Source organism: Mandrillus leucophaeus, unplaced genomic scaffold (genome assembly GCF_000951045.1).
Source record: "Mandrillus leucophaeus isolate KB7577 unplaced genomic scaffold, Mleu.le_1.0 Scaffold117, whole genome shotgun sequence".
NCBI classification, from domain to species: Eukaryota; Metazoa; Chordata; class Mammalia; order Primates; family Cercopithecidae; genus Mandrillus; species Mandrillus leucophaeus.
The window spans coordinates 1,543,515-1,556,361 of NW_012099987.1; the positions used below are offsets into that span (position 1 = coordinate 1,543,515).

The 12,847-nt window shown below is 51.1% G+C and overlaps 2 protein-coding genes across 2 annotated transcripts in view; one reads left to right on the forward strand and one right to left on the reverse strand.

Moving 5' to 3' along the window:
• TLL2 (tolloid-like 2) overlaps nt 1–12,847 on the reverse strand; it is a 149,451-nt gene that overhangs the window by 7,592 nt on the left and 129,012 nt on the right. Inside the window, exons 17-19 of the mRNA XM_012000244.1 lie at nt 7,976–8,101; nt 5,698–5,825; nt 2,592–2,805 (exon numbers count right to left, since the gene is read on the reverse strand). Of these exons, the coding sequence (XP_011855634.1) occupies nt 2,592–2,805; nt 5,698–5,825; nt 7,976–8,101 (468 nt within the window). The remainder of the gene's footprint in view (nt 1–2,591; nt 2,806–5,697; nt 5,826–7,975; nt 8,102–12,847) is intronic.
• Nucleotides 3,598–5,692, forward strand: LOC105554005. The gene has a single exon (XM_012000232.1). It carries the CDS (start codon nt 4,242–4,244, stop codon nt 4,599–4,601), a length of 360 nt encoding a protein of 119 aa, XP_011855622.1. The 5' UTR covers nt 3,598–4,241; the 3' UTR covers nt 4,602–5,692.

Here is a 12,847-nt window from a genome sequence, read left to right on the forward strand (position 1 = left end):
ACACTTAAGCCCACATAAAATAAAATGGATATTGGCCGGGTGCGGTGTCTCACGCCTGTAATCCCAGCATTTTGGGAGGCTGAGACGGGTGGATCACTTGAGGTCAGGAGTTTGCGACCCGCCTGGCCAACATGGTGAAACCCTGTCTTTACTAAAAATACATTAGCAGGGTGTGGTCGTGGGCGCCTGTAATCCCACCTACTCGGGAGGCTCAGGCAGGAGAATCGCTTGAACCTGGGAGGCGGAGCTTGCAATGAACTGAGATTGTGCCACTACACTCCAGCCTGGGCCACAGAGCAAAACTCCATCTCAAAAAAATAAAAATAAAAGTAAATAAATAAGTAAAATAGGTAGACAAGATTGGTCTAGATTAGCAAGCACCAGAAATTCTGGAGGCAAATTCTTGCACAGCCCCTCCCCTGTGTGCTCCATGCCCCCAAGGGGCCCAGGCAAACACTGTTGTAGATTCTGGGCCACCTAGCTCCTAACACTCTGAGGCCCCTCTGGAGCTCCACGCCCCGCCTGGCCCAGTCCTGTCTGACTGCCCATTCTGAGTCCTGTGTTGGCTCTGGCTTAGAATGTCTTACAGGTCTAACCCGTTTTGGGGAAATTGCAAATTCCTGAGAGCTGGGTGGTCATGAAATGAACACAGAGCAGGGCGGGACACCTCCCCTCCATCCTGCCGGACGCCCCCACCCTCCCCACCTGCCTGGGCCCCGGGAGGTGGACCCCTGGCCTCCATCGGTGACCCCCGTGCCCTCTGCTGCAGGTTCAGCCATGGGAGCACCAGCAGATGAGATGGAGGGAGGAGAGAGAGGCCAGGGTATTTAGTCCCCTGATTGCCACAGCTGTTCTTCCACTTAGGTCACAGCTGCAGCCACAGGGTCTCTGCATGCAGCCCTCTCTGTCTCCAGCTTCCAGGAACTGCTCCCTCCTCTCATCCTCTGGGTCTGGGGTTGCAGTTCCTTGCTCTGGTGGCTTCACTGTCCTACAGTGTCCCATACCCTCTCACCCCTTTGTAACCTGTCCCTTAATTAACTTCTCCTCAAATAATGACTCTGAATGTGCCCCCATTTCCTGCTAGGACCCTGAAGCACCTATGTTCTTCCTGGTCTCTATCTGCAGGGACAAGAGGGCTTTTAAACTTCCCTGGAGGAAGCTAGAACCAGAAGCTAGAACTCCTCAGGGAGTTTGACATGCAGTGTTTTCTGCTGTGCAAGGGGAGGCTGAACTGCCTCAGGATGCTGGTTGCCATTTTGTTTGACCTAATTTATATTTTCTGGTACTGAAAAAAAACTGGGGGTAGGGGCTGTTAAAAGGATCACAGGGTCGCATGATCGTGAGCTCAGACTCAGCATTACAGAAGCAGAGTGGGCTTTGGGTGGCCACTAGCTCTGACAAAGGACACAATTGTACATCAGGATCAAAGGGTCAGATTTGCTTCCGTGGGCACTAGTCCCAGGTGGTAACATTTTAATGGCTAAAGAGCAGAGCCAAATTTCCTACTGACATTCTTCTACTTAATGAAGTAGATAATATGAGTTATAAGCACATACATTTCCCACCAAAGCACCTAATACAGCTATTTACATTTTGAGTGGAAGAAAAAATCATGGGGAACAGAAACACTTTTCACTTTCCAGAACTGGTCCTTACAGGGATAAAAGGTCTGCTTTCACCACTCAGTTACCCAACTTCTGGACTTCATACACCAGCAAAATACCCGGGCTAGAGTGCAATAGCATGATCAGAGCTCACTGCAGCTTTGAACTCCTGGGCTCCAGCAATTCTCCTGCTTCAGCCTCCGGGGTAGCTGGGACCACCACGCTTCACTATATTTTCTAGTTTTTATTTTGTAGAGATTGCAGTGAGGGGCGGGGGGCTCACCATCTTGCCCTGGCAGGTCTTGAACTCCTGGGCTCAAGCAATCCTCCCCATTCAGCCTCCCAAAGTTCTAGGATTACAGGTGTGAGCCACCGTGGCTGGCCAAAATATATTTTTAAAAAGACAGGAAGAAAGGAAGGAAAGAAGGAGGGAGGAAAAAATGGGGCACTAACAAAGGGTTGTCCATTTCAAATTGTGTCAATTAAGGATATTGAAAGAAAACAGCCATTTTCCCTATGGTTGCTGAGGCTTCATTTTAGTTTTTTATTTTTTAACAGACAGAGTCTCACTCGTCCAGGCTGGAGTGCAATGGCACAATCTTGGCTCACTGCAATCTCTGCCTCCAGGGTTCAAGCAATTCTCCTGCCTCAACCTCCTGAGTAGCTGGAATTACAGGCACCCACCACCATGCCCAGTTAATTTTGCATTTTTAGTAGAGATGGGATTTCACCATGTTGCCCAGGCTGGTCTCGAGCTCCTGACCTCAGGTGATCCGCTTGCCTCGGCCTCCCAAAGTGCTGGGATTACAGGCACGAGCCACCGCACCCAGCCTGATGCTTCATTTTAATAGGACATTTTATCACGCACCTTCCTCCCCTAGCCCTCCCCCGGTCAGAATAAAAGGCAGTCCTTGTCCTGCCTTCACCATCTCTCTGTCTCCTGTCCAAGTGCTCATCAGCTGGAAGCCAGTATCCCACCCCAGGTACCTGTGCTGTGCACTGCCTGGAAGCCTTTCCTCTGCACTGAGGCATCCGAATAAAACCTGAGAAACATACTGCTGCCCGAAGCCACCATGGGGTCTGGTTTCTTGCTGCCGCAGAAACGGCCCAGGATGGGGGCCAGGCTGTCCGGCCCGTCATACATTTCCAGGTGGTCATAGGCACATTCCTGGTGCTGCTCGATCTCAAATTCATTGAAGGTCTGGGGACAGAAGAGCAGAAAGTAAGGCAAGGGCCTGACATTCAGCCGGGGTGGGGGCCTCCTCTCCAGTTCTAGGAGAGGAAGGGGCGAGGCAGGGTGGGGAGACTTCCAGTTGGCTGTACAGGGGGTGTGTGGCCATGGTGATGCTTGGGGACATCTGTAGAGAGGGTCTCAACCTCTGCCTTGCTTTTGGTCCAGAAGGCGGCCCTAAGAGGTAGTTACATGAGCTACAATGACCACACTGCAGATGAGAGAGCAGGGGTTCAGAGAATTTAAATGCTTGACATTTTGACAGCTATTAAGCGACAGAGCCAGGCTTCCCACAGCCCAAATCTGTCTTCCTTCCATCCCATCACACAGCTTCTCTCTCACTTAGGGCCAAGAGCCAGCAAGGGCTGAGTGCCCACTCTCTGTGTTGGCAGCTGTTTTAAATGCTTTACAAGTATCACCTCTTTCAATCTTTACACCCCTGTGATGTGTCTAATCCCCACTTTACAGATGAGGAAAGTGAGGCTCAGAGCTGCCAGATGAGTTGTCCAAGGTCTCACACTGGTAGAGCTGGGCCATGACCTGGCACTCTGGCGTCAGAGACCCTGCTGTTGACCTGTGCACTCTACTGCATGATCCTTCAGTACAAATGACACTGGTGAGGTTGTATGAGGGGCACGCTGCTCTGGGCAGCACCCTCATGGTGGCTGACACTCGCTGAGTGTTTATTCCATGCCGAGCATTTATGGGCATTTTCTCACTCACTTCTAGTGATGCTGGGAAGGAAGAGCTATTATTATTTCCAACATGCGGAAGGGGAAAATGAGTCTTAGAGAAGCTGGCAGACCTGCCCAAGCTCACACAGCTGGAGACAGATGAAGCTGAACTTGACCCCTGCTAGCCTTCTCCAACCCCCACTGCCATCATTCACCAGGTTGTGCTGCCTCATTTCTCCCTGTTCCCCCTAAGGACTGTCCCCTAATGCTGGCCAGGGGCGCCCCACCATTCCAGCCTGCTTTTCAGCCCTGAATGCAGGCTCCTCGGGTGCTGGGTAGGTGGTCGACTGATGGCAGCCCCAGCGTCAAGGGAGATGGGATAAGGTGAGCGGGGACGGTGTCAGATGAAGACCTGGATCAAACGACAGAGCAGGGACACAGGACATTAGCTGGGGCGGGGGTGGGGGGGGTGGTGCTCAATTCATCTCTGGCCTGGCAGCACGGAGATGGAGATTGGGAGGGGGAAACAGGACCAGCACGGCAATGCAGGCTTTCAGAAGAATGACTTCCACACACTAACGCACATGGGCAGAGCTCTCCCGCCTGTGAGATAGGGGGCGCTGGGGCAAAGGTGGTGGGTAGAGACACTGGACAGGGGAGCAGTGGCACCAGGACGGCCCTGCAGTGGAAGGGAGCCTTAAGCTCAGCAGGCAGGGAGCTCCCAGGAGGTCCATGGGGCGCCCTGTCGCCATCCCCATGCAGCGAACACCACCAGCTTCTTTGAGAAGTATTCAACTCACATTCTACGGTAGCGAAAAGAGCTCAGTCAATATATCCACCATCCGTTTCCCGAGGAAACGCCTTTTGGAAACTACCAAGTGTGGGTATGAGCCTCGAGCAAACGCTTCCCGTTATGCGTTTGCGCGCTCCCAACGCCAGAGGGCGCCTCCCCTGCGGTCCTCGGGGCTCTATGTTGCCATTGCGAACATTTCCCAGCAGATGGCGGTCTTGGAGAAGCAGTGCCTTTCCCTAAGGCGCTCTCCAGTTGATCCTCACTCAGATTCAAGGCTGACCCGTGACAGCCGCTCTTAGCAGAGCAGCAGTTTCCCCACGGGCGGCCCAGCATGTGAGCTGTCCGCTGGGAGCACCCTGTGGTCAGAGGCCCTGTCTTCAGCCCTCGACGCCCTGGGGGCCCATTCGCCTCTTCTGCTCCTCACTCATGGCTCTCACCAATAAACATCCTGCAAGTCCCTGCGCCATAGTCCATTGATCATGGACTTCTCCCTCTCTGTTCTCCTCCATTCTCCCTGAGTTATCCGTCCACCGTTCATAGGGTCAATCCTACTTACCTCTACAGTCAGAAAAACCCATTTTAAAAAATGTCCGTCTGCCTGAAGTACAATACATTCTCCAGCTGGCAAAAGGGTTTCTTTATTCTCCAAAATGTGGGAGTCCCTGGGGGTTGAGAAATGAGACTCCTAGGAGATTCAACTCCCCTTTGAAATAACTGTGCAAACCACACATCATATACGTGAAAAAGACTTTAAATAAAGGCTTGGGGAGGAACTTTTAATTCAGGAGGGAATTTGCATAAAGAACTTAGTCTCCTATTACTAATGGAAAAAAATTAAGTTGTAGAAAAAATATGAATAGGATTTTATTAGAGGAATTTGAGTAACAAAAACATATATATTTCCCTGTGCACTGACAGTCATGATTGTCCACAGAAAATTTCTGGAAGGATCCATAAGAATGTGTTCAGAGTGGTCATTTCTAGAGTGGAAATGGGGGCTCTGGGGTCTTTTGATTTCTATTTCCAACCTCCTGTACTGATTCATCTTGTTTTTAATCACGAGACTATATTGTCTTGTAAAAAATTTAAAACTGGAAACAAGTGAATCTCAAACAGCACTACAGATGCGGGTGGTGGATGCCGCCTCCTGCTGGTCCCACTGTGCCCAGGTGTGATCTATAGAGCTTTTGTGTGTTGTTTCTTTTAATCTGCACAACAGCCCGATGAAGTAAGCTTCATCAGTATCCATGTTTTGCAGATAATGAAACTGAGACCTGGAAATGTTGAGTCACCTTCCCCCAGTTACAGAGCTGGGAAGTGGCAGAGCAGAGACTCAAATGCACACTTGCCTGATACCCAAGTCCATGTTCTCAGTAAACTACAAAAATGACTCACGAGTTTCACCCTGTGGCCTGCAGTTGAAGAGATGTTCCAGGTACACTCCCTCCGGCTGGGGTATTTGTCAGGCCAGTTGGGGCTCGCCAGGGTCCCCTCTGCACTGCTGATCTTGTGTGCACAGCCAGCTGGGGGTGGCGGGGGGACACATACAGAGAGAGAAGTCATTCACTGTGGGCAGCACGAGAAGGATTCTAAGGGGTTCTCCTCCCCTCTCTCCTGATTGTCTCAGGGTCTTTATCAAATGTGGGGGTGGGGGGTCCTGAATCAGGTGTCTCCTGGCTCAGGGATGTGTTGGTTTACTTGCACTGGCTTTTCTGCCTTCCTGGCTGTGGCTCGGGGGCCAGGCTATCTTTCTATTCCTATCCACATTGCAGTTATCCCTGCAAATATGTTAAAAGCCCTGGCAGTGGGGTCGGGTGGACCTCGACCCGTCTTGGTTCCGCCATCTGTGGGACTTGGGGCTGTTATGTAAGCTTCGGTGTCCTTATTTGTAAAAGGGTGCCACCCTAGTCGGGGTGATATATGATCGAATGAGATAATGCATGGGAAAGGCTTAGGGCGTGCCAGCCCATGGTGAGTGCTCAGTGCATCTTGGCTAACAGAGGTCTGCTTCATCACTGCACCATCCATCCATCAGCTTCTTTTAGTTTTGCTCAGTGGTTTTATTTGGAGTTTACCAAGTGTGTCCTGGTGACAGTGCTATTTGCCAAGAGTGGTCCCACAACTCGTTCGATGCCTGGCATCTTGGCCAATAACTGGCATTTCTCTTCTTCTGTGTTGGGCACTGTGGACAGCATTTTCCATGCATCCTCTCCTTTAGTCCTTCTCACTTCCCAAATAAGAAAATAGCTTTGGAGAGGGACAGTGCTTTGCTGATAGGGGGCGGAGCTGGGACTCAAACCGGGCCTGGCTGACTTTAAGGCCAGTGCTACCACTGCTTAGAAAGCACGGCGGACTGTATCACAAACACAGAGGTTCCACCCTGGAGAAGCTGGAGAGGCAGGTGAGGAGGGCCCGGGGGAGGAAGGGGAGGAGGCAGCTTTGAAGACGGTCCAAAGAGATTTGCCTCTGCTCAGTGCTACATCTGCTCTGCAGCCACACAGAGAACAGGCGCCCAGAGGGAGAGTGGCTCGGCTCCTGGGACATTTGCTCAGCTCCTGGGACATTTGCTCTGACACCCCCTGCCCTTGGGGTCAACCCACACAAACGCAGCCACTATTCAGGGGTGGGAACTTGGGAGAGTTGACCTCCCTCCTGTCCTCTCCCACACTGCAGGAGGCAAGCCTGGTCCTAGCCCGGGCCCGCCTCACAGGGGCTTGACTGTTCCTTCCCTGTTTGGTTCTTCCACCAGCCTCCCACCCAGCCCCTCCACCACCTGTGACCATGCCCTAGGGCTGGGCTTGGAGGGTGGCCGCCTCCTCCTGAAGACATGTCAGCGCCTCCTGTGACATTCTAGGCAGATCCCGACCAGACTCTGCGGCACCCAGCCAAATCTCCTAACTCCAGACTGTTTATTCCAGAGATCGGGCTGTGTGTCTTCCACATCTTCCTCCACCCTTGACTTCCTTTGCAGGGCTTCACAGCTGGGGCCAAGGCCTGGAAGCCTGTGTGTTTGTCATAAGTGTTCAAACTCCCTTCACTGGGCAGGGTAAGAACAGAAGGAAGGCTTTTTCCAGAATGACTGGACCGTGGACAGTAAAAGCCACCTGGCCCTGAAGAATTTCCTACAGTGAATGGAGAATGGAGCAAAGCTTTTCAAATCCTATTTTCCTATGGGACCTGCATATGGTAATTAATATATGACAAAGACATAAAAGGCTGATCTTGATTGATGTTTGAGGGCATAATATGTGTCAGAGAGTCTGAAATACTTTGTTTTAATCCTCACAAAAACTTTAAGAAGGAGGTTATGTTTAGACCCTTTTAACCAAAGAAAAAACTGAGGCTCAGATAGGTTAAATTGCTTGCCCGAGGTCACACAGCCAGGGAACGGCAGAGCCAGGATGTAGACCTAGGTATTCAGATTCCAGAGCTTGCAGGCTTAATCATTTGCAAAAATAACTCAGCCTATAGCACCTGAGGCCCCCAGGTGCCCCCTGAAGGAGTGAGATGCCCTGGGGAAAACTTCTCTCCCACAAGGACAGCAGTGGCTGGGCCTCAGCTCAGAAAGTGGAAGAGCTCCTCACCCCAGCCCCTCATTCATGCACATGCTCACAGGGGTTTGGGGTGTGGCGAAGGTCAGCCCACCCCCCAACAACCGGAGGTCCAGCCTCACCCTCTTTGCAGTCATGCCCGTTCTCGTGGAGCCGGTAGCCGTTCCTGCACCTGCACAGGTAGCTCCCAAAGGTGTTGACGCACTCGTGCTGACACCCGCCATTGTCCTTGGCACACTCGTCCTTGTCTGGAGAGATCAGTGAACTCTTCTAAGAGGAGACGCCAACTTACGAACGTCCCTCAGGGCTCAGAATCCCACTTAAAAATGGCCTCCTCCAGGAAGCTTCTCTGATTGCTCCCCTTCCCCTCTGACTGTTCCCTCACTGGGGGAGTGAAGCAGGAACATCTTCACCTCAGATTTCTTGCATATCTACTTGTTTCATTTTCCAAGCACTTGGCCCTGGTATGTGTTGGATTCTCCAAGTACTTTTTCTATGTTCTCTGGCCCTGCTCCCTGCTCAAAACAAGGAGCTCCCTGAAGGACAGGCTAGTATTAATCACAGTAGTAACAATAATGACAGTAATTCCTACTTACTGAATGTTTACTATGGAACAGGCACAGTCCCAAGCACTCCATGCATTATCTAAGTTAATTCTCATCCAACCTTAGGAGGGAGTTCTCTATCTGCCAGTCTTTATAAGTAAAGAAACTGGCCGGGCGTGGTGGCTCACGCCTGTAATCCCAGCACTTTGGGAGGCCGAGGCGGGTGGAACACCTGAGGTCGGGAGTTCAAGACCAGCCTGGCCAACATGGAGAAACCCTGTCTCTACTAAAAATACAAAAATTAGCCAGGCGTGGTGGCGCAGGCCTGTAATCCCAGCTACTTGGGAGGCTGAAGTAGGAGAATTGCTTGAACCTGGGAGGCGGAGGGTGCGGTGAGCCGAGATCACGCCAGTGCACTCCAGCCTGGGCAACAAGAGCGAAACTCCGTCTCAAAAACAAAACAAAACAAAAACAAGTAAGGAAACTGACTCTGAGAATGGCTAATGTGACCAAGGTCACTCAGTGAGCAAGCATCCTCTATGGCTGACCCCGAGGCCTGGGCTCAAGTGCCACGACTCCACACCGCCCTCTGCACGTGGAAAAGCTGGACACACAGCAGAGGGCCAGCCCTACCCCACCACTTCCAGCTCTTGTGGCCATAGACAGTTCCTGCCCTCTGTGCCTCAGTTGCCTCTCCTGTAAAATGGAGACAGTAATGGTATCCTCACTTCACAGCTTGTTGGGAGGGGCAAATTAATTAAAGCAGCACCCAGCCCACAGTGTTTGCTGCATAATTATTATGTAAGAACTCAGGTGCTGGCCCTTGTTACGCTTGTGGTCCTTGGATGCAGCCCTATCCTAACCCAGCTTGTTCCTGCATTTACCGAAGATCAGCCTCCCTCCCCTGCTTCCCTGCCATCACCGGAATGACTTTAGGGGTCAGCCCTGTCTTCGTCCACTCTCTACACCCTCTTGTTCACCATGGTTAATGTCTCCTCGAACACTGTATTTTACCTGCTTATGTCATCAGGACAAGTAAGAGCCCTTGTAAGACCCTTTAAGAATGCAGAAGAGACGCCCGGTGCCATGGCTCACACCTGTAATCCCAGCACTTTGGGAGGCCGAGGCGGACAGATCGCCTGAGGTCAGGAGTTCGAGACCAGCCTGACCATGGAGAAACCCCGTCTCTACTAAAAATAGAAAATTAGCTGGGCGTGGTGACACATTCCTGTAATCCCAGCTACTCAGGAGGCTGAGGCAGGAGAATCACTTGAAGCCAGGAGGCAGAGGTTGCAGTGAGCTGAGATCGCGCCATTGCACTCCAGCCTGGGCAACAAGAGCAACACTCTGTCTCAAAAAAAAAAAAAAAAAAGAATGCAGAAGAGATGAAGCCGCCCAACACCCAGCACTGACCCACCTCTCTCCCTTCCTTCCTCTGAGTCCTTCTGCAGATGACTCATAGGTCCTCACTCCTGCTCTGACCCTCTCCCCTGTGCTGTGGCTTCCTATTGCAAATGTGGAGCTGCCCTGCCTGTGATGCTCTGCTACATCCTCCACTGAGGTGGCTCCTGCCCGCCCTGCTGCCCTGGTCCTCCAGCTGCCTGGCCTTCCCAGCTCCACACTGCCTGGCATGGCTTGGTCAGATGACAAGTTTAGGCTTCCCCTGCTCAGGAACCTGCAAACAGTCTCCGTTCCTGTTTCATCAGGTCCCTACTCTTCAGCCCAGCGTTTAAGGTCCTTCATGACGTGGCCTTCCCCAACTTGGCCCATCTCATGCCCTTGGCTTCCCAGCATGGGTCAGGGCTCCATGCAGGCCCATCTCATCTCTGTCTCTGTGCTCTGTTGAGACCTTAACCTGTGCACACACTGCTTCCCCTACTGGGGACCCTGTACTTTCTCTCTAATCATCCTATCTCCACCTCCATGTCTTCCATCCCTTAAAACCTGGCTTAGACCACCCCAAATCCTGCAAAAAGGCTTCACCCACTGCTCCAGGCAACCATGGGCTTCTCTTCTTCAAACATTAGCCCTTGTTGCAGCGGCCCACCCCACAGTGCTCCAGGCTGGGACTCAGCAGGGTGTGTATCCCTGGCCTCCCTAGCTGGCATGTAAGCTTGTCCAGGGTTGGGGGCACTTCCCTGGCAACAGCTCTGAGCCTAGTAGTGTACTGTGGCCACAGCAGACACTCAAAACAAAAAACCTGACTTGCTCAATGAGAGACTGCCAAAAACACCCATGGAGACGGAACTCTGGGTATGTATAAAATCAACAAATAATTTGGTCGTTTCTATGCCAAGCATTAAGACTATAAAGATAACCAAAATACAGTTCCTGCTTGTAAACAGTTCACACTCTAATACGACGTGACATGCAGGACCTGCTATACAATTTACAAGGCTCAGCACAAGATTTGAACTTTGTTTAAACACTATTATGAATTTCTTTTTTTTGAGATGGAGTCTTGCTCTGTTGCCCAGGCTGGAGTGCAGTGGCACAATCTCGACTCATTGCAACTTCTGCCTCCCTGGTTCAAGCGATTCTCCTGCCTCAGCCTCCTGAGTAGCTGGGACTACAGGCGCTCGCCACAACGCCCAGCTAATTTTTTGTATTTTTAGTAGAGACAGGGTTTCACCATGTTGGGCAGGATGGTCTCGATCTCTTGACCTCGTGATCCGCCCGCCTCGGCCTCCCAAAGTGCTGGAATTACAGGCGTGAGCCACCGTGCCCGGCCATGAATTTCAAGATGATGACAACAGAACCTCAAACCAGTGTGGGCCCTTCTGAGAACAGGCTCTGTGCTATTGCACAGGCCACAGGCCCACGGAGCTGGCCCTGGTGACAAGAACCCTAATGGAAGGAAGGAGAGAGTGCTGTGGGAACACTGGTGAACGAATAATCAATGTGCTAAGAGGGTGCTATGGCTTGAGTGGGTCCCCCAAAGTTCATGTGTTATAAACTTAATCCCCAATGCAACAGTGTTGAGAGATGAGGCCCTTACATGTGATTAGGTCATGAGAGCTCATTATTGTAGCAGTGGGGTCCTGATAGAGGATGAGTTTGACCCCCTTGCCGCTCTTTCTCACCCACGTGGTGCCTTTCACCCTGTTATGACACAGCAAGAAGGCATTTGTCAGATGTTCCCCCTTGATTTTGAACTTCCCGGCCTCCAGACTCATGAGCCAAATACATTTCTCTTCACTATAATGTGGTATTCTGTGATAGCAGCACAAAACGGACTAAGAGGAATAAGATGAAGCCAGAGAATGTTACAGAAAGTGGCATTGTGGGTCTTCAGGTTGAAGTAGGAGTTTCCTAAGTAGCGAAGGAAGAAGGATATTCCAGAGAGAGGGAAGGCCACAGGCGGGGGGTATGAAGAGAGAATGGGATGGGGGTTTAGGAGTAGAGGGTGATGGCATGGGGGAACAGTGGGGGGATTATTCGTGATCACAGCACAGGGCACCTACAGAGGGAATGTGGCTGGTAGGACAGGTGGGCCAAGACAGTGTCCAGCATCAGATGCTGTACTAAGGAGAATGGGCTTTTTCTACAGCTGCTGTACTGGCCCTGAGGATTCATGGCCTTCAGTTTGAGAAGTAGGGTCCAGTGTGCTACTGTAGTGGGTTTAGTACTGTCTTCCCAAAATTTCTGTTCATGTGTGATATGGTTTAGCTGTGTCCCCACCCAAATCTCATCTTGAATTGTAGCTCCCATAATTCCCACATGTTGTAGGAGGAACCCGCTGGGAGAGAATTGAATCATGGAGGCGGTTTCCCCCATACTGTTCTTGTGGTAGTGAATAAGTCTCACAAGATCTGATGATTTTTTAAGGGGTTTCCCCTTTCACTTGGCTCTCATTCTCTATTGTCTGCAGCCATGTAAGACATGCCTTTGCCTTCTGCCATGATTGTGAGGCCTCCGCAGACATGTGGAACTATGAGTCCATTAAACCTCTTTTTCTTTTTTTTTTTTTTTTTTTTTGCCCCAAGATGGAGTCTTGTTCTGTAGCCCAGACTGGAGTGCCGTGGCGCAATCTTGGCTCACTGCAACCTCTGCCTCCTGGGTTCAAGCGATTCTCCTGCCTCAGCTTCCCGAGTAGCTGGGATTACAGGCACACACCACCACCCTCGGCTAATTTTTTTTCTTTTTTTGTATTTTTAGTAGAGACGGGGTTTCACCGTGTTGGCCAGGCTGGTCTAGAACTCCTGACCTCATGATCTGCCTGCCCCGGCCTCCCAAAGTGCTGGGATTACAGGCGTGAGCCACCACGCCCAGCCTAAACTTCTTTTTCTTGATCAATTACCCAGTCTCAGGTATGTTGTGAAAACAGACTAATACAATGTGGAACCTTAGAATGTGATCTTACTTGGAAATAGGGTCTCTGCAGAAGTATTAGTTAAGAATCTTGAGATGAAATCATCTTGGATTTAGGGTTGATCCTAAATGACTGGA

What these genes read in the sequence shown, in the direction of transcription:
- LOC105554005 (XM_012000232.1), top strand. Translation starts at nt 4,242, where the DNA reads ATGGGGCGCCCTGTCGCCATCCCCATGCAGCGAACACCACCAGCTTCT.